General features: G+C 43.5%; 1 protein-coding gene and 1 pseudogene across 1 annotated transcript; one reads left to right on the forward strand and one right to left on the reverse strand.

Moving 5' to 3' along the window:
• Positions 1–1492: 1492 nt before the first annotated feature.
• Positions 1493–22537, forward strand: colgalt2b (collagen beta(1-O)galactosyltransferase 2b). The gene is made up of 12 exons (XM_005478736.4): positions 1493–1831; positions 13160–13270; positions 13394–13511; positions 14553–14687; positions 14780–14984; positions 16069–16188; positions 16519–16592; positions 16851–16957; positions 17261–17393; positions 18643–18770; positions 18908–19114; positions 21377–22537. Exons 1-12 carry the CDS (start codon positions 1596–1598, stop codon positions 21648–21650), a joined length of 1848 nt encoding a protein of 615 aa, XP_005478793.1. The 5' UTR covers positions 1493–1595; the 3' UTR covers positions 21651–22537.
• On the reverse strand, positions 18324–18442 carry LOC112843989 (uncharacterized; annotated as a pseudogene).
• Positions 22538–24160: the final 1623 nt, after the last annotated feature.

Here is a 24160-nt window from a genome sequence, read left to right on the forward strand (position 1 = left end):
ACAAATATAAAGAGTGAGCTATTCTTTTCAGGGTTGCGACAGGGGCTGGTGCCTATCCCAGCTGTCTTAGGGCAAGAGGCAGGGTACACCCTGGACAGGTCGCCAGTCTGTTACAGGGATAACACATAGACACAGACAACCATTCACACCTATGGGCAATTTAGATTTTCCAATTAACTTATCCCCACTAACTGCATGTCTTTGGGAGGACGCTGGAGCACCTGACCATTTTTGTTAAATTTAATGAATCATTCAAGCATAAAAATGGCACTTAACTCAAGGGATGAATCAATTTAGTGTCAGCAACTGTGGAAAGAATCATTTTTAAATTGTATCTTCAGTGTTTGCACCAGCCAGATGATTCATTAACAAATGTGAGAAAACATACAAGTCGAGGACAAAAGAAGAAGTGTGAGGCCTAAAAATATCTACAGCAGTGTGATAATATCTGAAAGTCATGTCCTTAGGAAACAGGGAAAAATTCAGCAAAGGCCCGAGAGATGATCTGGACCTTCAGCTGATGCATCTACTGCTCATTGAAACCTCATCAGGAATGGTGTCAGTGGAAGGGTCGCTGTGAGGAAGCCATGCTTATGGAAGGGAAACAGGGAGGAAAGGCTGAGGTCTGAGAACTACTCAAGAACTGGACTGAAAGTTGGCAGAAACAGGCCTGACAGACAGATGAATCCACGTTTGAAAATTTGGGTTCAAACCATAACCAGTGTGTATGTAGAAAGTCAGGAGGGAGGTACAACAGTGAGTGTCTGCAGCCATCTGTACAGCAGACCTCAGCATTACTGAAGCAGTGTGGGATCATTCTGACAGAGAACAGAGAAAAAGGCAGAACTATCCAAAGAAGAGCTTTAAATGTCCTTCAAGAAGACTGGAGAACTATTCCTGAAGACCCTCACAGGGGCTGCTCACACCAAACACTGCTGCTCACTTTCAAGCGCTGCTTTTGTCTCATATACTATATTTCCGTTTACATTTAAATGTTTTAGTAAATCACTGCATCTATTTCCCATTTTCCTAACAAATCATAAAAGATTCGGGTTGGCTGCAGAGTTTTGCACCGTGCTGTAAGAATTCCAGAGGGAAAATAAGTGCAGCACTCTGCGAAGCTGATGTCAGAGTTGATGACTTCATGGTCTCCAGTTCTGCGGCATCCAGAAGGCTGTCAAGGCTCCAGGCGTGGAAAAGGAAAGAAACATTTAGGAAAACGTGCAGGAAGGAGGAGAAATGAGGAGAAGTATAGCGAGCAGGGCTGTTACCCCAGTTTACTAAAAAGTGATAGAGATGATTAAAGAATCATCAGCTTACTGTAAGCAGGTAATTTATTAGAATCCAAGGTGCTCCGTGAGACTCTGGATAATAATGATTATTATGAGTAAACGGAGAAGTTTGATGAGGGCTCCACTGCGGCACTGCAGCAGCAGCAGCCCTCAGGGATGTAGGAGGAGTAAGGAGGTGTGGAGACCTACACCCACCCACACCTTCCTTCCTCCCTCCCTCCCAGTGGCAGCGTGGCTGATCCTCGGCTCACTCCTCTCTCCCTGCCTCACTCTCTGGACTCGCGGCGGATTTTGGAAGCGACGATGCGAGCTGCCGGGACTGCGGGAGCCGGTGTGCTGTGGGCGCTGCTGTGCGCTCTGGTGCCCGGCGGGGTGTCGGAGCTGGTGACGGCGGTGCAGGAGCAGGTCAAGCCCGAGTCCTCCCTGCTGAAGCCCAAGGTTATGATCGTCATCGTGGCTCGTAACGCGGCGCACAGCCTGCCATACTACCTGGGCTGCATCGAGAGGCTGGAGTACCCGAAAGAGCGCATAGCGATCTGGTGAGAGCCGCACTCACAGGCTGCAAACCCGTATTTTATTCCGGGCAGTGGCCCGTAGATTTTCAGGGCACATCCAGGAGCTACATGATGCTGAGCATCTGTAACTAGAAGCAGCGGGTGTGCGCGTTAATTCTTGGAAACCTCCGAGACCTGTTGCAGAGTTTTATGATGTACTTAACTCGCGTGTCTGCCGGCACCCAAATTGCACACTGTGGGAGAAGATGAAAGGGCTGCTGTGCATGTTAGGTTCGACTTAACCCTTAATCACGGTTCATTCTGTCTGATTCAGCACAAACCTGCGGAAACGGGGCTTTAAAGCAGCGGGGCTACCGCGTATGAAGGGGCCTCACCCCAGGTGAGGTCCTGTGTTCCGTTTGGTCTCATAGAGCTGACTGTGATAATGAAAAGCCATCAAAGAGAGACCCTGCAGGTGAAGGGGATAAAAGGAGACACTGAGCTGGTCTGACAGCAGGACGGGAAGTCATGCGTAAACTGTGTGTGTGTGTCTGTGTGTGTGTGGGTGCCCAGGATGTGGGTTCTGCAGGCTGATGGATCTAATCAAAGAGAATCTGGGTGATTTCTGGCTTCCACAGGCTTAAATATCCAAGTGCAAAACATGTGAAATGGCAGATGGAAACAGCTCTGTGTTGAAGGTTTGCAGTGTTGTTGGCGTTGGTCTCTGGCTTTCGGTGTTTTCTTTTGTTTCCCAGCCTTCCCTTGCTGAATGTCTTGCTTTTCTTTGTAGAGGGTCTAATTGAAACACCCTCAGGAGAATGCAAGTGATGCAAGATGATGTGAACAGTATACTTTGAGCAACACCTCCAGAACACTGAGTCTGTAATATGTGGTGCTGCTTTATTGTAATTTAAAGGAGGAGTAATTGGAAACAGTTTTAATGTTTATAAAGTTCTTATTTTTCAAAGTTAACAAAAAGTGTCTGTGTGGTTAAGTCGGTCCGGAAAATGACATGTTTCACTGCAGCTCTGTGCTTCTCTGCTGTCATCATTACTGTTACCCATCGTGTAAGCCAAACCGCCCAATGAATGCCCAATTGTAGTTCAGTTATCCCTAAACGCATAAATACGTGTCAGAGCGTTTTACAGCGTTTTTTTTTTACAAAACTCATTACTGCTATGTGACAGCTTCAAACCCAAACATCAGCGTGTCCGAAGCTCCTCAGATAGATGGGTGATGCAAACACTTTGAGAATAAAACAGTAACACAAATTCCCTCTGATGACCTCAACATTATTGCATCTGAGCTGTTATTTTATATTATATGTTTGGCTGTGGACTGCTTGGGCAAATAGAGACATGAGTTTGGAGTTCCCATGAGGTAAGAGCCAAAGACTCTGTGGTTTAATGTTGCACAGCCATCCAGGAGCGTAGCTGGTGTGCTTTACTACCATCCTCAGCTTGTCTATGGGCCAAGTGATAAAACCTAAAGGGAAACTTTGTGGCTGTGAAGCTCCGCTTTTGTGAGGGGACACGGTGTTCCTCACTGTACTCGCTCTCGGAATCTTCATGCTTGAACGCCACAGAGGACTGTTTTCTTTCTCCATACCCGTTTCATAAAATGCAGTCCAATAGGAACAGATCAGGAAAGGTGGTGAAGGATTCAGGTGATTTTTAGAGGGAGACACTGGAAAGACCAATGTTTTAAGTGCGAGTCCTCTCTAGTCTTCAGTAAAATAAGCTCACGGTACTTTAATTAAAAAAAAAATAAAAAAAAATCTAAAATTGTTTGTTCCTTAAATATTTTCCACTGGATCCACAGCTTTTTAATAACATAAAATATGATGTCAAACTGAGAAGCTTCTTTAGCTTTTAGAGTTTTGAATCCTTTGTCTTCAAGTATTTTTGACCACTTTAAATCATCTGGGTAAGGTCACATAGCTATTTCTAATGCAAGATTTTCTCCTGCAGGGCTGTGGATGTTGGGATGACCATTTCATTTCATTCCAGTTTCTATGGCAATCTGATCATCCGCTCAGATCTCCACCACTCTCTGCCAGTTTTGGGAAGGTCAGACAAATCTGCCTGCCTGTAAAAGTTTTCCCCCTACAAGCGGGCACAGGTCTCGCAGAGAGGTGGCAGCGGCTTGAAAAAAGCTCTCACACTGCTGCTAAAGAGTGAAAGAATGCAGGGAATTAGCGGGAGAGGGGGCAGCTGTGCAGAGAGAAGGTGGTCAACAATGGTAGCAGGTTAGTTAATCCACATTCCCACACTGGCTCCACCAAATCTGTTCTCCTCGATCCTCTTGTTGTTTTTCTCCTTTCGGGCACTGAAAGAGAAATGTGCCGATGTTTAGAAAGCCTAACAATAAGGTCAGAGAAACTGGATTTAAGCGTCAAACTCAGTGACTCATCAAGGGCGTTGCCATCTCTGTGATTTATAGGCACGAACATGACGGGAAACAATGACATTAGATCACTTGTATTTCTTCTGATGCTTCTGGTAACAGTAGGAGGAAACAAGGTTAAGTTGAGATTACTTCATGCTTTATCTTTGGCCAGTTAAAAGTTTTAAGAGTTTCACCTTCAAAGGAGGCGATGGAGATTTCCCCATACACTGAATTGTGTTTATGTTTGATGCACAATGCATGAAAAACCTCAAACTCAGCACAGCCTCCTATTAATTTCCTGCTAATGCTGCTTTTCGCTGGCTGCCTGCTGTGTGTTGCCTGCCGGCTGTGTTCATCTGAAGCGCTTTCCCAGGTGCTCAGTTGGAGGTCGTGATGATTTGTGGACCTGAATCTGGAAAATAGAGCGCTAACATCGCTGCCTTTTCCCAGGGGGACTCGCTTTTTCACTTTCATAATGTCATGTTGTTTATTATCCTGTAAAGCCACTTAACCCATATTTATGACCGTCACTGCACTTTATACTCAGACACAATGGGGAATGGTCCTTGTGGTATGTTTTTTATAGCTTTTAACATAATGAGCAGTTCTTGTCATTGCATTTCATTGACTGAAATATTGTACAGCTGCAAAATAACAGGAAACCCTAAAAAGCCAACCACAGCTATTATTTTATTTTTTAAAAATAATGAGATAATTGCAAGTCCTCATGCTCCCAAAAGCCTCAGGCACGATGAGTGTAAAAGTTCGCAATGTTCCACGGCTGTGTGAATACATGCTGAAGGCCTTGGTGAACAATGTGCTGTGTACTCTGGAGATCCTTCTGTCATAGAGATTTCTGTCATATTGTCCAGTAAAAGCTGAGTGTAGCTGTGATGCTGTGCAGGATTATCATTACATAGTTTCTTTCTTTTAGCCCTTTGCTCACCAGGCTTTTTATATTCCCTCCGACTGACACAGTGGAGGAAAGCGGAAAGAATAAAACGGGCTTATCGGTTTTGGAGCGCGGAGCAGATTTGCCGTGCCAGGTGTGTTACCTCGGGGCTCATTCCTCTGTGGAAGTGCACCAGTGACGGAGAAATTGTTCTTGGTTTTGTTGGGACAGGGCAGAACTTTTCTGAAGAGCAGCTCCTCCAAGTGTATGGAATAAATTATGAGGACGGGATAAACTGTTGTGAGTTAGTGCTGACAGCGTGAGCATTTGTATTTTCCCCAAGTTTTTTACTAAGGAAAAATACGACTGTATCTAATGATCTTCTTAGTTCTGCTACAAGTATGACTGGATTTTCAAGCACGTGCACAGCATCTCTTCTCACATGAACCCTGTGTGTTTGATGTGGACATGTGTGTGTTCTGTTAGACACATAATGATTGTGTGTTCTGCTCTGCTCCTCTGGCTCTGCCCCGGTTTTCCATTTACTTCCCCTTTACAACCACCAGGCCCACAGTGAGCCAGAAACAGGCCACGATCATCTCTTACCTCCCACTCATTATCACTTGAAGACTGCAGTCACATCCAGTCCATGGGAAACTGTAAATGTCTTCAAACATCTGCTCTGATTTTTTTTTAATAAATTGCAGAAACGCAAGGTGACATTTTCCAGATAAGCAGCTGGTAATGACACACTGGAGCAGAGGGAACTCTTTTCTTCTCAGCTGCAGCACAGTTTGCTTTGAAAACGTGAAGTTATCCTAAACTGATTTCACTCATACCTTAAAGGTTAGCTAGTTTTCCATTTCTTCACTTTTGCCTTCAGAGCCACCGAAGCCACATTTAGCGGTGCAACTAGTTTGAGTTGAGTTGAATTATTTCAAGTTACATATAACACATTGCACAGGGTCTTGCCCCCAGCCTGCTGTGCCAAAGTAAAACTCACGTGATCCATGGCTTGTGTCGCTGTCTGCAGTAAAGATAATGGGCTAAATAAAAGTTAAACAGATCCCCGGAAAGAACAAGTGTGGCGCTCCATCTCAGAACAAAGAAGTCCTTAAAAAACGTTAAGTGATAAAAAAGCTGAAATCTGTCCCAGGAATCTGATTCTGTTCGTCTGGATACACAGGATCAGCTTCCTGGGATTTCCTTACCTGAACGATTGAGCCGAGCACAAGATGCATGTTTAGTGTGGTCACATTTTTTCTTGCATCTCCCAAACAGCTGAAAGCTTTCTGGAAACAGGGCTTTTATTTAACACCAGCCCATTAGGTGGTATTAGTAGAAGTTATTACAGTATGTGGCCCTCCGACCATTTTCCAAACTCGGTAACTTCGAAGGTTAATCTTTGCCAGCCCTGCGCTCAGCCTCACCATCCAACTCTCTGTAAAGTTGAAAGGATGCAGCTGATGTTGTACCTGATAACAGACCGGCCCCGCAGCAACGGGCTCTTCATGGGAATGTTTTCTCTGTAGCATCGACATATTTGTTCAATCTAGTGCAGTAAACAAAGATTTACTCTCCAACCCCTCAGCCTTTTCTTCAAGCTCTCTTTCTCGCTCTCTCTCCCCCCCTGGAGTGGAAATGATTGTTCCCATGCTGGGCCCCATGTGCTCCACCACACTTTCAGCAGCATGGTCAGAAGTTGGCAGCACAACAGCAGTAGAATTTGCAAATACCTAAACACAATAACAGCTTGGTATTGTCTAGAGGATGAGAGAGGCCTGAGTATGAAATTAGATTAGTTGACGTCGAGGGACATGCACAGGAAGGCAAGGAGGAATTAGTCAGGTAAAGAATTTAGAAAAACATTTTCATAACTAGTAAGATATTCATTAGACTTAAATGTAATGAATACGTGAATAAGTTTTCTTTGGGTGAAAAATAAAACTTTCAGCAGCATTAATCTGTCAAGGTCACTTTACTGACTTGTCTTCTGCCCCACTGTGTCATTTCCACTCTTTCCCTGACATCCTTCCGGTCCTCCATCTCTTCTTCCATCTCAACGTTTTGCTGATTTTCTCTCTCTCTGTCTTTCTGTTCATTTTAACCTCCAACTTTTATTTTTACAATAAGAAAGTATTGATGTAATTCACTGGCTGAACGTACTTTACACGTTTACACATGTTAACTCTACATATCCGTAGCATTAGAACACATATTTGGGGTTTTGGTGCCAAAAAAAGCCAAAATTCACCTGAGATTAACTTGAAAAAACTGAGAACAGCTTCCTATGAACACTGAGATGGTGTCCTGTGAGTTTAAAAAATAGATTCAGGGAGACATACACAGTCATACACAATCATATCATCAGCATATAGAGCAGTATGTTGAGATAATTCAGTGAAACTGATCAATTAAACTTAAACTTTAAATGATGAAAATGTAAAACTAGAGTCTGGGATTGCCACTTTTTAGTGTATCGCCTTTTTGTAGTATATTTGCTGGTTGACCTTTATTTTATGTTATTTGTGGGCTGCCACTTTAAATGCATGTCTTACTTCTAGCTGCTCCCTTGTCAAAGCTCTTTCATACATGCATTCCTTTGAGTTATTCCTATTCAGAAGCTTCAGTCAGCAGCTCGATCCACAAGGATGACCAAAATAGGACAGATGCACACGCAAGAACTGTATTAGTTTATAATATATGATTATTAATTACATGTAAACAGGATCTAAAAGCAAAATTAATTATATACTTCACTTTAAACCACTTTGAGATAATTATATAATTATAAGTTTATTGAGTTTACTAAAATGTGAATGGATGTCTTTCTGTATACGTGGGCTCTGCCTTCTGTAACTGCCGTGGTAAGAAAACGTGTATCATATGTCACATGATCTCATGCATAGAGGCAGGTTGAATGACAGAATCCTTTGACCTTCACATGATATTAAAGCAAGAACCATATTAACATATCCTATGAATTTAAAATCCTTCTTGTCGAGATCTCAGGTAGAGCACTTTGCTCTCAGACTGCAGGCTTGTATGAGAGGGGCTCATTTCTTCTGTGCCAATCAGAAGAAATGAGCATCTGATGACTATCTTTTTCGAGCCTTGAATATGAATGCCAGAAATTACACTACAGTGCGAGTCTGTTGGCCTTGGGTACTTTTGTTGACCCTGAAAGTCATGAGGAATTTCAGTCCAGACGTCTCAGCTCACCGCTCCCTACTCTTCTCTGTTCTTCCTCCATCTCTCTCTGCCCATCCACCCCCACCTCTTTCCCCTTTGCCCCGCCGGGCCGTCACGAAGCCGACAGCCACGTCAGCCTACGGACTGTATAGCAAAGTCAACCCAAAGAAGCACACCCTGTATCACAGTTATTATGTTTTAAAGGCATCAATGTTCACGCCTGTAAGAGGTACTCTTACTCCCTAATTAAATGCAGCACCCAGTCATTATTGGCAGTGATATTAGATAGTTTATTGAATAAACAGTCAGCTGATACTAGCCTCTTGGGCCTTTCAGAACTGTGTTTACCTCAATGGGCCAATCTCAGAGTCAAGCCTCTGTGCTTAAAGCCAGAATATCTGGCACACCTTTCTGGCTTGGATAACCATAAGGAAGAGTGTGTGAAATAATTTTGGTAATCATTTTTATGCAATGTTACTAACAAAACATTACCCAGAGTCTTTTTTTTTTTTTTATTTTGACTTATATATGGACATTTTTTTTAAAATGATTTGTTTTTATCGTGCCTCACTCTGTTTCTCTCACGTGTAACACTGTGTGCACGTGCTACTTTGATTTGCTTTATTTTACACTAATCCCCTGCTCTTACACCAGCCCTGTGAAACATGAAATCTGGGGTCGGTATGAGACGGGAATGCAGCGCGTGATTGGTCCAACAGGGATTAAAGTTGAAAAGTCAGATTGCTAAAAAGCTCTGAGTCCAGTGTGCTGATAACATGGGAAGAATAAATGTCTTCCATAAAGTGATAGAGAGAAGGAATGATGGGATGTGTAGGTGAGGCTTCAGGAAGCATATGCTATCCAGATGCTGAGCCTAACCCCACGGCTGCAGGCAACAGAATAATGAGGCTGCAGCTTACCCTAACCTTAAAAAAAGGTGATGAGGGGACAGTATCGGGCAGGAGAGGAAAATAAAAAGGGTATGGAATGATGAAGAAGGGGGATATAAATCCATGATCCTAAATTGTTGCATTTATCCAGTTATTGAATCGTGTTGCATCCCTGTGCATCGACGCCTGCACATCCATTTTTATCTTACTTCCCATAGCTAGAGGGACAAAAAACTGCAGAGGTTTAAGTATCATCTCAGCACAGCTGAAGGATTTGAAAGAAACTGCAGAGGCTCTTTGAGGTCTCGCTGATCCAGCCTAAAGGTAGAGGAAATCCACCAGAGGGGATGATAGTTGCCTCGTAATAAAGAATGAATGCAGTAAGATCGAATGAGTTGGAGCCCCGGCTGTTCTGCAAACCTGATGCGGAGCAGAAAATGAGGTCGACTCTGGGTAAGTGTGTTTTCTGTGTGCCTATACACAGAAGCCTCGGACTGTTTGTTTCACATGTGCACACTGTGTGCACATGCTGCTTGGATTCATACGTTGCTAAGTTTCTCATGTTCAGAAATCATAAGGAACACTAAGATGCAATGTTGGTAATGGAAAATCACAGTGTGCTCAGAGCTGTTAGTGCTCAGAGGGGCTGGGCTGCAGGAGGGGCGGCCTAACAGGATGTGTTTCAGGGGGAAAGAGTCAGAAAGCAAACTTAATCCTAAAGCAGCTGCGGATCATTCTCAATAGCTTAATTTGTGTTTATGTACCCAGAGGGAAGCCGTGATGCTGTACACGGTTACTGTAAAGAAAACTATAAATGCTAATGTTTGATGTATCAGGACATTATAGAAATAATCTAGTCCTTAGCAGGTCTAACATTAGGATAAACAGAAACACATAAATAATGACACACTGTCTTTTTATTTATTCAAGAAAAACAGCCAAGCTGCAGAATCAGTGTGTGAAACACAGGCAGGTGCTGCTAATCAACTGCACTTCATTAACTGATCATCAGTCAGTGTGAGCACCCAGCAGTGCCAACAAAATCAATGAGGACCAACATTATCAATGATCCTAATCATAAGGCCAGCAACCTGAGCTGAAGGTCAGATCATGCAAAAGAACCTCAAGAGCTCCACCTCAGAGTCCACAGATTGGGTCATACTATGTAAAACTGCAAGTTTTCTGGAACAATGTTCTTTGGACAGATCCAAGCGGAGATGCAAACACCTCGTATCAACTGTAAAGCCGGTGGTGGAGGGCAGCCACAGGACCTGGGCACCTTACAGGCATTGAGTGGACCATGAAATCCTCTGTATATAGAGTCAAATGTGAGGACATATGGGACAAATGTGATGTTTGTCCCACAGTCAAAGCTGGGACCAAACTGGGTCATACAACTGGACAGTGATCCCAAGCACAGCAGCAAATCTCCAGCAGAACAGCTGAAAAAGAAGTCCAGACCTCAAGCTGACCGTCAGAGAGCTGTGCATAAATTAATTCCCCAAAACTTCAATGAACTGAAGCAACTTTGTAAAGACGAGTGGGCCAAAATTCCTCCACAGTGATGAGAGAGACTGATAAAGTCACACAGAAAACAGTTACTTTGAGTTCTTACAGCCAAAGTTGGTTCTACCAGCTACTGAATATGTAACATATATACACGTATGTATAGTATACTTTTAGGCTTTAGCTACAAATTCCTTTTAACAGAGGACAATTATTTCTAAAATTAGTCCTTCCCATATTTTCCAAACCATTTGTAAGAGGCTGCAGACTGTTTGCTGCTCTTTTGAAGACACCCATCAACCTTCAGTTGGCCGGTTACCTGGAAAGAGCATCCTGCCAAAACGAGCCTATAAAAATAAAATAGAACTCTGCAGAGATTTAGATCCTTGCAGATTGAACAAAAGCATCATTAGTATTTTAATATGGTGTGGGCAAAACAAAGCCAGGATAATCTTTGGTTTGGAAGTGATTTTAATGAGCTCTGTGAGGTATTCACTGAAGTGCTCAGTCTTAACTGAGAACAGTTTAAAATGATTTTTTCAGCGTATGTTTACCAAACAAAGCCACTTTTCTTCTCCTTTCACTTTCAGTCACTCGTTCCACACATCTCGCCCGTCCTTTGTGTCCCATCCATGCACGTGCTCGCTGTACGTTACGTCCCAGTTTCTCGTGCCGTGCATTGTTCTGTTTTGTCAAACCTCTGCCTGGAGCTGGATCTTTCCATCAGAGCTGGCATGTGGGGACATATTCATGTCCTGGAGCGAAATGCTGTTTAGCAGATGAAAAAATGTGTAATGTGTGGGCACATCTGCTTATTACCAGAGACTCAGGTGTTTCAGTGTGTTCAGCAGCTATTCATCAAGAGCTTCTTTCTGCCTTTGTTGCTCTCTTGCTTAAAATTGTGCACCTGCTTTTACTTACGTTTGACTTTCGACACACTCGGGCAGACGGGTATATTTAAAATGTCCAAACACAGCCACGCTGCTGTAAAACACAGCTCTGAACATCCTCGTGGTCTGCCGCACGCATCTACAAGTACTGACGTGCACACACCACACATGCTATTAGAGTTATTGATCATATAGCTCGTGGTTCTCTCCAGCTGTTCATGTCGGACGGAGAGTTTATTGGCCTGACTGGAGTTGACTTAAAGCCCAAACATAAGCTCGCCCTGATGGTCGGGCTAACCTCCGTGAGCAATACAAGACTGCACATCTGTTTTCTTCACGGATGTAATTTATTTACATGTAATTATATGAAGATAATGAGCATGTCAGCAAAAGTTTATCGTAGAGAGCAGGTGTGTGTGTATGTGAAACATGGAAGGAGAAGAGAGGAGCGAACTTTGGGCGTGTTGGTGTTTCTACCTCTGTTCATCCAGACTAAAACTGGGTGTGATTCTGGAGACAGTACAGTAGGGAATATTACAGCAAGCAGTGGAAAACTCCATCTGTGTGTGTGTGTACACACACATTCAAATGGCTTCTGTTTCCAGTTCTGTTGACCTCTCCTCCTTAAGTGACATTTTAAATGTAAAGTGAGTTTGTGGCAGGTGACGTTTATTTTTCTGCTGCCCCAAAAAGTGAAGTGATAGCAAAAACCACAACGAGGGCATGTTTATGGTCTTAACTTCTCTCGCACAGATTTATATATTCACACAAGCTCCCACTCACACATACAGTAGTCACACTGTCTCCTCTGAGTCAGCTGTTTGCTCAAGTGGAAATCTTTGCAAAGAAAGAGTGCAAACCACAGGGGTGACACCCCGATGCTTACAGGTATTTCTGCTGTTTTCCGGGGTCTAAATCTGTTTATGTATTCATATGAGATCATATCATAAACAGTTGTTCTTTAAGGTATAACTTTGGACATGTTTTAGGGTTAGGGTGAGGCTTGACAGAAGTAATTGCATTGTAACATTTTATTGTTTGCTCCAATAACATTGCATCAACATTCACAATTTAATGAAGCTAAAGATAGTTGTAGCTGCAGTTATTCCATTTTGTGCCCAAAGTTGGAGTGGTTTAATGGTTCTCTTTGTCAGCGCCCATAATTGTTCAAAACCTAGCAGTCAGGCTGAAGGCAGGGTTATGGTAGGCTTGCAGTAACACTTCCCTGCATGGTGACTCATGAGACTTTGCCTGTTCTCCAGCACTGCAGTTAATTAGGCAGCAAAGAGGCTCTGCAACACTGAAACTGCCTGCTGTAACAACAGACAGTACTTAGGAAGAAACTCTTTTCCCTTGACATGGATTTCATGGCTCTGACTGTTAGTACCTACCCCTTCCTTGTTACATCAAGCTGACCACAGTCTGCAGTTCTGAGCGTTGTGTTCGACTCTTCTTCACTTCCTCTCGTTTCTGCACAGTGAAAACAGTCCTGGCGTGGTGTGCTCGGGAAAAGTGTTCAGCAGATGCGTGTGAACAAGCTGTGCTGTTGTTTCTCCAGTTGAACTTGTGGCTGTTCATTGAATGGAGTCCTGTGTTGTCTGCGTTGGTCATTTAGGGCAGCGACAGACCATAATGTGGACAACACCACCGCCATGTTAAGAGAATGGCTGAAGAGAGCTCAGCACATCTACCACTTCGTGGAGTGGAGACCGATGGAGGAGCCGAGGTAAATCCACGAGAATCACTCATCAGACCCGTTTAGACCAAGTCTAGTTCCTTATCTCTTCATAAATCATTTGTGCCCATTGATGGGATAGTGGACACTGAAAAAGTGTGTTTTTTCTCTCAGGTCCTACACAGACGAATGGGGCCCTAAACACTGGCCTCCTTCCAGATTCAACCATGTAATGAAGCTGAGGCAGGCTGCTCTGAAGGCCGCCCGGGAACGATGGGCTGACTACATCCTGGTAACCTCTTTAGTTTAAGTTTAAATGTGCAGTAGGTATTTACCCTGTAGCTCTTTCCCCAGAATCTAGAAGCAGAGCCAGTCTCCTGCTGAGTGCTTACAGTCATGTTAAACCTCAGAACAAAACCAAATCAGCCAATGACATTTGTACCAGTGGATCAGCCTGGTGGCTGGTTGTGTGCTGCTGTGATCCTTAAAGGCAGGGGTGTCAAACATAAGGCCCATGGACCTGAATCAGCCCGGCAAGGACTCCAATCTGACCTGCTTGATAGATTTTTTTTAGGATGTGAAAGAGGGCTCAAACTTAGGACTGATTTTTAATGGGGTTTACAGCTTTTCCTACTGAAAAGATGTCGTGTAGCTCATTTATGTGCACCAAAGTAAATAAGTAAAACAAAAGAAATTTCAATTTTTCACGATCAACTGTAGAAATGTCAGTTTTTTGTTTTACAATGGGTCCAGAGACAAAAGAAAGACATTTTCTGTGAATCATAACAAACTTTAATTTCACACACACATTTATTTCTTGCATTATAAGCCCAGTCGTGCTAACAGAGGCCTTTTGTTCACTACAGCAGCTTTTATGGCAGGTTTAGAAAACCTGAGACGATATTTAAACATATCTCAGGGATTCAGTCTGTAGTTTAACTTCTTTACTCTGACAGAAACTTAATAACAAAGTGTGCCGTATGTGTAAAGCAGCCGCCAAACAGCTAACATTAATGTGATTTGTGTGTTTGAAGTGATATTATGTTTAGCTTTGTTTGAGCAGTGAGAGCATTAAATCATTTTTAGATGTGTACACAATGGTGTATAATTACTTTTTATATTTAAATGGATTGTTTTGTCTGATGTACAATATAAAATATATCAGTTAAAGCTTTTTACATTTTGATGGTTAATGAATTTTTGAGGGCTGCTTTTCGAAGAAGCTGTGACTGTGTTTAAGCTAACGTCTCTGTATATGGAACCTACGTAGGGAATCTCTGTTTTCATGTTTCGCGTTCTGTGTTTGTGATTGCTCTCGCCTGCTTCTCTTCAGTTTGTGGACAGCGACAACCTGCTGACCAATCCTCGCGTGCTGAACCTGATGATGGCTGAGAACTTAACCTTGGTGGCTCCCATGTTAGAATCGCGCTCTCTCTACTCTAACTTCTGGTGTGGCATGACTCCACAGGTACAGTTAAATTCAACCCTCTGTCCATCCACTAATCCGGATTTATTAAGCAGCCTGCCGTTTTTTTTTTTTAACTCCGTCCTTCCTGTCAGGGTTACTACAAGCGAACCCCAGACTACCAGCCAATCAGGGAGTGGAAGCGGCTCGGCTGCTTCCCCGTTCCCATGGTGCACAGCACCTTCCTATTGGACCTGCGTCGTGAATCCAGCAGCGACCTGGTTTTCTACCCCCCTCACCCAGACTACAGCTGGGCATTCGATGACATCATGGTGTTTGCCTTCTCGGCACGTCAAGCAGGTCAGTTTGAATCTGCCGGCTTGCAGCAGACCACAGAAGGAGAGAAATGCCTCATGGCAGCTTCACCGTGTTGAACTCGGAGCTATCTGTCACTTCATTCATGCACCTGCAGTTTTTTGCAAACTTTTTTATTGTGCAGATGTTTACTGTTGTATAACACAGAGCGTTTCATTGGTTTCATGCACATGTGTCAAATTAAGGTAAATGAGCAAGAGAGTAAGATAAATGGATCCATGTGTCTTCTTTGCTGAACATGGGGGAGGTTTATAAGTGTGTGCAACCAAATCAGTGTTTGTGGATTTGCATAATCCGATACGGAACAAATGCGACTGTTAGGATTGAACTTCTGGAAGAAGGAAAAGCACTAACAGATGCAAACCCGAAGACACAGAAAGAAACAAAGACGTCTTTTTCAAACTTTGTTTCAGCATGTATAGCTGTGCATTTAGGTGCCTGCAGTTGTGCATTATTTCACTGCACGTATTAGACCAGAGTCATTCACAAATGTAATAAAATCTCAAACGTTCTGCAGCATGAAGCATGTTTGGGCATAAACAAGCCACCATCATCAGCTCATACACCGATCAGACCGACTATGTCCACCTGCCTAATACTGTGGTGGGGAATAGAGATGTTGCCCATCGAAGCATGGACTCCAGTCGAGCAACAGCAGCTCGTCTGCTGGGTCGGACCACACGGGCCGGCCTTCGCTCCCCACGTGCTTCAGTGAGCCTTGGCCGCCCATGAACCTGTTGCTGGGTCGCCACTCTTCCTTCCCTGGACCTTTTAATAGATACCGACCGCTGCAGAGATAATCAGTGTTATTCACTTCACCTGTCAGTGGTAATAATGTCCTGCCCGATCAGTGTATTTATATGATTTCAAGCCTGTGCAGCCACTCGCTCTCATTCAGGTTGGGATTGGGAAGAGTTTCTGTTTGGTTTCAGAGATTATTTACTGTGTGCACGTGAGACGAGGCGCAAGGCCCCGAAGTAATCTAATTTGGGTCAAGAGGTTATGTTTACATCCCTGTGTGTGTGTGTGTGTGTGTGTGTGTGTGTGTGTGTGTGCGTGTGTGTCTTAGGTGTGCAGATGTATGTGTGTAACAGAGAGCACTATGGCTTCCTGCCCGTCCCTCTCAAGGCACAGCAAAATGTTGAAGATGAAAGCGAGAGTTTCATACACACCATCACAGAGGCTCTGAGTGAGTACAAACACACTCTGTTACACACTTATTGTGACTGCTATCTGTCATTCCTTGATTACTCCGCCTCTCAGCCCGGCTTCTTCTCTTTCTTGACCGCCATGACCCTCCATGATTGTGATCTTGCTGCCCTCCCCGCTCTGTTTATCCATGCCACCCCCATTTCTTCTTGTTTTCTTTCCCTTTGACTTCTGTTACTACTCCTCCCTCTGCTGAGCTTTCATATAAACCTAATCAAATGAACCATCACAATCAAGAGGAAGTTCAGGCTTATACTAATCCTGTTTATCCTGTTATAACCCTTCACCTCCCTCCTCTCTGTGTCAACAGTTGACCACGATATCGAGCCGTCCGAGTATTTGTACTCTCCACCATCCCCCCAGAGCAGGATGGGCTTTGATGAAGTGAGTTAAAAAATGCTTGTGCCCAGAATGCTGACTTTGAGTAATCTGATTACATGTAAATTAAGAGTAAAATGTTATATATAATGTACATTAGTTTATACTGTCACATTTTAATGATTAAATCCTTCATGTTTATGGTTAAAAATCATTTTTTCAGTGAGTGCTGGCTCTGCCCAGAGGAACAAGGGTGTAACCAAAACTGTCTCTTTGCACTTTCACAGTTTTTTCTTATGTCTCTGATTTTCTTTGCTTGCTTAGATTTTCTTGATCAACCTCAAGCGCCGGCTGGACAGAAGAACCAGGATGTTGAAAACAATGGCCGCACTGGGGATTCACTCCACGCTGATAGACGCAGTGGACGGGAAGTAGGTTCCAAACAAACAGGCATCCATGAACCCGATGATGATTAAATCCAAACCATACATTCTTTAATTTAGTCACGAAAGCCTGTTTTTACGCTACAGATACTTTGCATTTGTAGAAATACACTTGACTGGCTTTTCCTCCTCTGCTTATTTTAATCCACAAATGAGAATGTTCTAGTCCCTTTTCCTGTGTTTATTTGCACGGCACCGCGGCTGTTTTTACTGATGACTAACAAAGCAGTGAGTGTAAACTGCAGATATATGATGTTTTTCATCGTTTTTTCAATCTGTTCCCTCTCTCAGGGCTTTGAATACATCCCAGCTGCAGAGGTTGGGAATAGAGATGTTGCCAGGCTATAAGGACCCCTACTCTGGTCGGGTACTGACCAGAGGGGAGATCGGGTGCTTCCTCAGCCATCACTCTATATGGACACAGGTGAGGCCAGAGAGAGCAAAAGCACTAAATCAGATAAAGAAGGTTTAAAAAAAAAAAAAAAAAAAAGTGTTCAAACTTAAAAGCATCGATTCCACTTGCTAAAGTTTTGTTTTACTCGATACTTAATTCCTTCGGAGTAGCTGGTGTCTGACACCCTGATATTAAAATTAATATAATGATTTATTAATTAACAGAAAAAACTTTGAGATCATTTGATATATATTTATATTATATTATATAGATTATATTTGTAGTTGGATGCTGTCACTGCTGCTAAAAGTGGTGTTTCAAGTAAGATAACTCTTTATTGTCATAGCACATTCATACCTAGTACAATAGTACAATGAAACTGGAAAGTGCTGAATCATCTAGTGTACTTGATTTTTCAGAGAATCTCTTTTTCTCATGATTGAGTGGCTTTGATTAAATCAGTAACACTATGAAAAGGAGGTGCTTTGTAAGTTTGAGAAGAGCTCACAGAGGGAGCAGGAAACATAGGGAGCTATAGGCTGATGTACAGAGACTGGTGCCTGACTTCATGACCTACATGAACAGATCAAGTCAAATCAAGTGTCTTTATTGTCATTTCAACAATGTGCAGTGGTACAGTACACAGGTGAAGTGAGACGACGTTCCTCCAAGACCATGATGCTACATATAACAGACAATCAACACAGGACTACATAAAGTGCAAGTGCGTACAAATTGCAAAAATGCAGACACAAGACAGTGCAAGACCAGACAGAACAAAATGATACGGAAACAAGACAGTGCACTAGTTATGTGCAAAAGACTGAGCATTGTGCAGAAGTAAACACGAACACCACTTGTTTTGGTGTCCATGTGGCTCAGAAGTCGCAATGAAAAGCACAAAAACTGCACAATTTTGGTCCAGAGTGTCCAATGCCGTGTCGCCAACCCCCATCTGAAATCTTAGAGCACCTGGCATTCCCAGGCGGTCTCCCACCCAAGTACTAACCAGACCTGACGCCGCTTAGCTTCCGAGATCAGACACGTTCAGGTGTGCTCAGGGTGGTATGGCTGTAAGCTGTTAATCTCATTCATGACTGTCCAAAGAAGAGACAGACAGACACAGCATCGTTGATTACTACAGTAAAACGAGGAAAAACTTTTTGGTTTAAAAAAAACAGTCATCGCAGAAAACGATGGCCAAAACTCAATCTAAGGAGAGCAGCACTCGTGGCACGCTTTCATTTTAACCCCAGTGTTTGTGTTTTGTCACCGTCAGGTGGTGGAGCGTGACCTCCAGAAGGTTCTTGTTTTAGAGGATGACGTGAGGTTTGAGCCCAGGTTTAAGCGACGGCTGCAGGCCATAATGGATGACACAGACAACACCCAGCTGGACTGGGACCTGATGTGAGATCACCTGCTTGACATTAGCTATATTCAAATCAGAAATCTTCTGGTTTTTCATTATTTTTATGAATGCGTGTCATTCGAGCACATTTAAACGAAGCCTGGTTAACGTTGCATTTGTCTTGGTCTGTTTTCAGCTACGTGGGCCGTAAACGCATGCAGGTGCAGCAGCCCGAGCGGTCGGTGGAGGGTGTAAACAACCTGGTCGAGGCTGACTACTCCTACTGGACGCTCGGCTACGCACTGTCACACCGAGGGGCCAGAAAGCTGCTGGCTGCTCAGCCTTTGCCTAAGATGCTCCCTGTTGACGAGTTCCTGCCCATCATGTTCAACAAACACCCCAAGTCTGTCTTTACGACCCAGTTCTTTAATTTTAAATTACAGCAATTACGTGAAATGTGCTTAATCTGATACACTGTAAATAACATGGATGGGATGCAGAGGAAGAGGGTTTTATTTAAGGACTGCACAACGGTGCAGGACACAACGCCTCTGTGTGATACTCAGACAAAGACCCTTTAGACGGTCTGGTTTCTGAACAGACGGGCAAATATTTACTGAGGACCACAAATAGATGATCGCAGGTGCACTGCACTCTTACCTAAGAGTGGATCAGGTGATCCACGTGGAGAGGATGACATAGCCAAGGCTAAATTTAAAAGTGTATGGACTTTTGGCATGCAAGGATCCAGTTTATGCATAAAAAGTCATACTCAAAGGGCAGTGAAGCAGCACAGAAATAAAGCAGTTTCTATGCAGTAATTATCTATACATAGACACGGACACGCATGTGCATGTCTCTGTTGTGATTTTTAGACTGCACGGCAGTGTGTAGATTTCTAGTTTGTGCTCTGGTGGTGAACCACAACATCTGTCTGTTATGTTCTTTTTAATGTCTCTGCTTCCATCATTTTTCACTTTCTCTTGTCCCGTTTTCTTTGCTTTTCTCACCAGCACCAGCTCCTTCCCCCTCTCTGTGCTCCTCGCCCACAGGGCTGGGATTGTTCTGGGGGTTCACTGGGTACGGTGCCTTACACGAGACACAATGCCGGCTTTTCTCTTTCATTTTTTTTTCCTTGGGGATTCCTGCTCAGCACCCCCACGTTATTTTAGCATAGCACCTTCATTGCCACGATGTGGCATCCACTCTTCCCGGCTCTCTGGTTTCCACCATTCTTTTCGTGTTCTCCTTAGCGCTTTACTACATTCTCCTTGCAAAATTTACTTCTTTGTACACCTCCTGCGTCCCTGTGTCACCCACGTCTCCACCCCCTTCCTCCTCTCTCTTTGAGGAATGTAGACCAGCACGGCTTTTCCTGCTGGTTGGGGAAAGAGGGACAGGATTCCCATTGATAGAGTTCCCAGTGTGGGGGTGTGCATAAGATGAACACTGTGCAAGTGTGTGTGTTACTATATAAATATACGGCGATGTGTGTCCAGTGTGGAGTGTATAGATTACTACACAAATACGCTGTGTATTCAACAGTGAGAGAGTTTGTGAGAGAAATGTGGAAAAGTGTGAGGGGGAAAAAGTGCCATGTGTTGTACGATAGAGTGTAAACAGCAGGGTTATCAGCTCCATTTTTCGTGTGGGATTTTGTTGTCTTCCATCCCCGTCTTTGCTCACAAATACGCAAAAGCAGGAGAAAGAGGAATATCTGACAGTGAAGCCAGAGTGAAAGACCTCATTGTGTGGAAGAGGCAGCAGGTCAGGTCCTTTCAGCGCTAATAAAGGTGTAGGGTTTCACCGTCCTTGTGGAGTGTTAACGGGCTTTAAACAAGTGATTAGAACTGCCTGGTCTGTCTCATGTAAGTGAGATTTTGAAAAAGATAAACACACCACAAACCAAATATATTAACTTTTACATTTGGCTTAAAAAGTATTAAACAAAAAGCTGAAAAATGTTTGAACTTTTCTCTTTAAAGAAAAGAAAAAGTTGTCAAAATAGTTTTCTACTAACAGTTTGGATTTTTTTTACCCTGAATTCATCTGCACACAGACAGCATTCTAGTAAAATATGAAGAATTGTATTTAAACCCCTGTGAAGGCAAAGTAGTGTGGACCCATCAATACCTTAATTAAGCTCTAAATACCTCTTAGCGCTTTTAGTGTATAGTATGCAAATTGCAGTTAGTAAGAGTAAAAATAGGAAGAAATAGTTTACTTATTTTAAGTAACTTACTAGGTAATAGTACTGGGCTACCTACACATCACACCTACAGGAGCTGTGCGGACACGAAGCTCCTGGCGCCCAGTTTTTGTGCTGATGTTAATGCGAGAGGAGGAGCCTCAGCACTCGGGACATGTGATCTGAAACTTGGCTGTCGGGTTGCTTTGGTTAATGGTGGCGTCCCAGCATGCATGCTTGCAGGGGGTCCTTTAGGACCACCCATCTTTTCACAAACATTTGTAGCAGAGACTAAGTGCTTTATTTAAATATTAAGAGGTGTGGCCCAATATTTCCATCCACATAGCGTCTCCTCTGACTTCATGTATTTGGGTTCTTGTCTGCAGCCAAAGTAAAACAAACTTGCTGTTATCATCATGAAGTTTGTTTCAACGTTGTCTCTTACGCCCCTCCTCTTCCTCTCCTCTGTATTCTCAGCGTTGAGTACATGTCTCACTTTGGGCCCCGAGACCTGAAGGCCTTCTCCGTGGAGCCGCTGCTCATCTATCCCACACACTACACCGGAGAGCCGGGGTACATCAGCGACACCGAGACCTCCACCATTTGGGACGATGAGGCCGTGGCGACAGACTGGGACCGACAGCACGCCCGCAAAACGGCCCAGCAGGGTCGCATAAGGCCCGTGGCGCAAAACAGCGTGACGGGAGACTCGCCGCCTCCTGCGGCCCGAGCGTCGCGGGATGAACTGTGATACGGAGACTCGAAGAGAAAGACTCGTGTTTAGAAAAAAACACACAGTGAATGCCATGCGTACACACACTGAAAAGACAGTACAAGCAGACACTCTGTGCATGCATAGTGCAGGTGTCCAAACAGATAAAGGCGGTATTGAGCTGTCAGCCTAGTCTGCTACCTGAGGAGGGGCGCACAGAGGAAGAGGATGGGATGAAGAAACTGGGACAAGGGCCAGCAGGCGTTTGACAAAAGCTTTATTTATTTCCCACGTGCCTCCTCTCAGCATGTGGAGACTGTTAGGCCTGAAAAAAATCCAAGCGACACATGGAAGACGGCTAGCATCGTTTGCAGGGTGTGGGAAAAAAAATCACAATTTAATTTTATATTTCATTTAAAGAAAACAGATGTGTTTTAGTGGAAGAATAAAAAAAACTAAAAGCTGTCCTAAAACAACTCTGTAAACTTTAAGCGTGTGAAACTGCCCATCAGCATCCCTTTGGTGTTATTGCGTGTGCATGTGGACATATGCATGTGTTTATAGAGCTGAACATGTGTGGGAGGACGGAGGCTGATGTATCGTACCCAAGAGTGTCACTGCTTCAAATGATGTCAGATGCACACAAAGTCAATAAAAGTCCTTTTCTCGCCACGCGGGGGGATAACAGACCCAAAGTCTCTGCTGTGCAGCAGGCTGGACCTGCTGGTTAGGATTTCAGAGCGCCAGTCTCACACTACGTAACGCCTGAACGATGCGTGATATGCCGTTTCAGCCATTTCAGACACATGCTTTTGGAATTATGTGTGCTAAATATTTTGGAAAAACTGGATTATCAAAGGTTTTCATGTCCACATGGTCTTTGTTCAGTTGTGCTGCTGGGCTGAACTAATAAAACTTCTTCTTTATTTCTGTGTTTTCATTGACTCTGCAGGATAAACTGATACAGATGTTATCAGTCTTCTTGCAGGAATTAGATTATTGTTTTGTGTGTGTGTGTGTGTGTGTGTGTGTGTGTGTGTTATTCCTTTGGGACTAACAGAGCTTCCACTAAGTAATGCATATTATCGTGTAATCGGTTGAACAGCAAACATAAATGTTGCTGCTTTGTTCCCATGATCTTCTGCTGTCTCCTCCAGTGGAAGTCGGCTTTTGCTCCTCATTGGATCACACAAATTGTGGTGAAGCCTGCACACAGCTCCAACTTCCCAGTAATTTTAAAGGTTAGAGTGGTGACCACGTGGAGGACAGTGTAGTCCTGCACTGTCCTCCACTGTTTGTCTTTCAGCTCAGTGGATGAGTGAAATTCAGCTCCAAACTTTACAGTTCCTGCGAATGCAAGATCTGACAGAGAAAAGGGTGGAGGGGGAAATGGGCAAGCAGGGCGGGGGGTGGTGGAGTTTTGATGGGATCTTGTGAGATAGAGAGTGAGAAATGGAAAGAGCCTGTAATTGATTATTGAGCACAAAGCTCTCCTCCCGTCTTAGCTCATGCTTTTGCTCTCATTGCACCAAGACTTTAAAATGATCTGAGCGACCTCAGACATCCATCAGCTTGAATTATGTTTAAGTCTAAGCTGAAGATGCACCTCTGTCCTCTCATTTTCTGTGCAGTTGGTGTTTTTATGTGTAGAAGCAGTTTGGGAGCCTTCTTCTGTCTTTACTGTAAAACACTTTACATTATATGTGTGATATAAATCAAATTTATTCACTTATCTGCTGACATAAAGCCGACATTAATCCTGGTTCATGCAGCGCTAACCAGACCTTACCTAATACAGCTGTTATGTCCTGAAGTTGTTTCTTATTCCATAATCCATTTGTTAGTTTACCTCAGGTGTTCCCCCCTCCTTTCTTTTCCTTTAGAAGAGAAGATTGTGCTGCTCTCTGGTGGCCATGTGTGAAACAGCAATTAAATGCTACATGTTGCTTAATGAGGACTGTCACATGGTTACATAACATAACCACATATGCTAAGATCCAGATCATGATCAAATCAACGATGTAAGACATAAATATTTTACACCACATTTGGCTAGAACACATCCAGTATACTGAGTTGGAGCCCTCTCTCGTGTGCTGTGTATATTTCCAAACTGCATCATTTGAAAACACAGAAATTTGGGGCCTGATCTGCCACATGTGATGTTTGCATGCGTTTAGCTGGATGATGCAAAAATGAAACAGAGCGGAAGAGCTGCAAGTGGACAGCTCTGCTCATATCTCCTGTGTGGACAGGGAAGCAGTAATTTTATGGAGGGATTCTGCACTGAGGTAAGAGATTTTACAGTATTTACTGTATTTTCTGGCTCAGATTTTATATCCAGTAATCATAACTCAGCTCTTTATTACCTGAAAAACCGGACAGGTGCTGCAGCAGGTTTGTAGCAGGGCCCTTAGACATTAAATATTGTCACATACAGCACCTTGCACTTTATTAATAATGCAGTAGACCCGCGAGTTTACACAAAAGCCTGCTTGTCCTGCAGTGTGTTACACATGCCTGTTTGTGTGGAAGCTCACATATGCATG

The sequence above is a fragment of the Oreochromis niloticus genome, linkage group LG23 (genome assembly GCF_001858045.2).
Source record: "Oreochromis niloticus isolate F11D_XX linkage group LG23, O_niloticus_UMD_NMBU, whole genome shotgun sequence".
NCBI classification, from domain to species: Eukaryota; Metazoa; Chordata; class Actinopteri; order Cichliformes; family Cichlidae; genus Oreochromis; species Oreochromis niloticus.

Bases quoted from the DNA above. Each gene is read 5' to 3' on its own strand.
- colgalt2b (XM_005478736.4), top strand. From the start codon at position 1,596: ATGCGAGCTGCCGGGACTGCGGGAGCCGGTGTGCTGTGGGCGCTGCTG. The intron at 1,832-13,159 runs GTGAGAGCCGCA...TTGGTCATTTAG, and splicing joins AAAGAGCGCATAGCGATCTG to GGCAGCGACAGACCATAATG. The intron at 17,394-18,642 runs GTGAGGCCAGAG...TGTCACCGTCAG, and splicing joins ATCACTCTATATGGACACAG to GTGGTGGAGCGTGACCTCCA.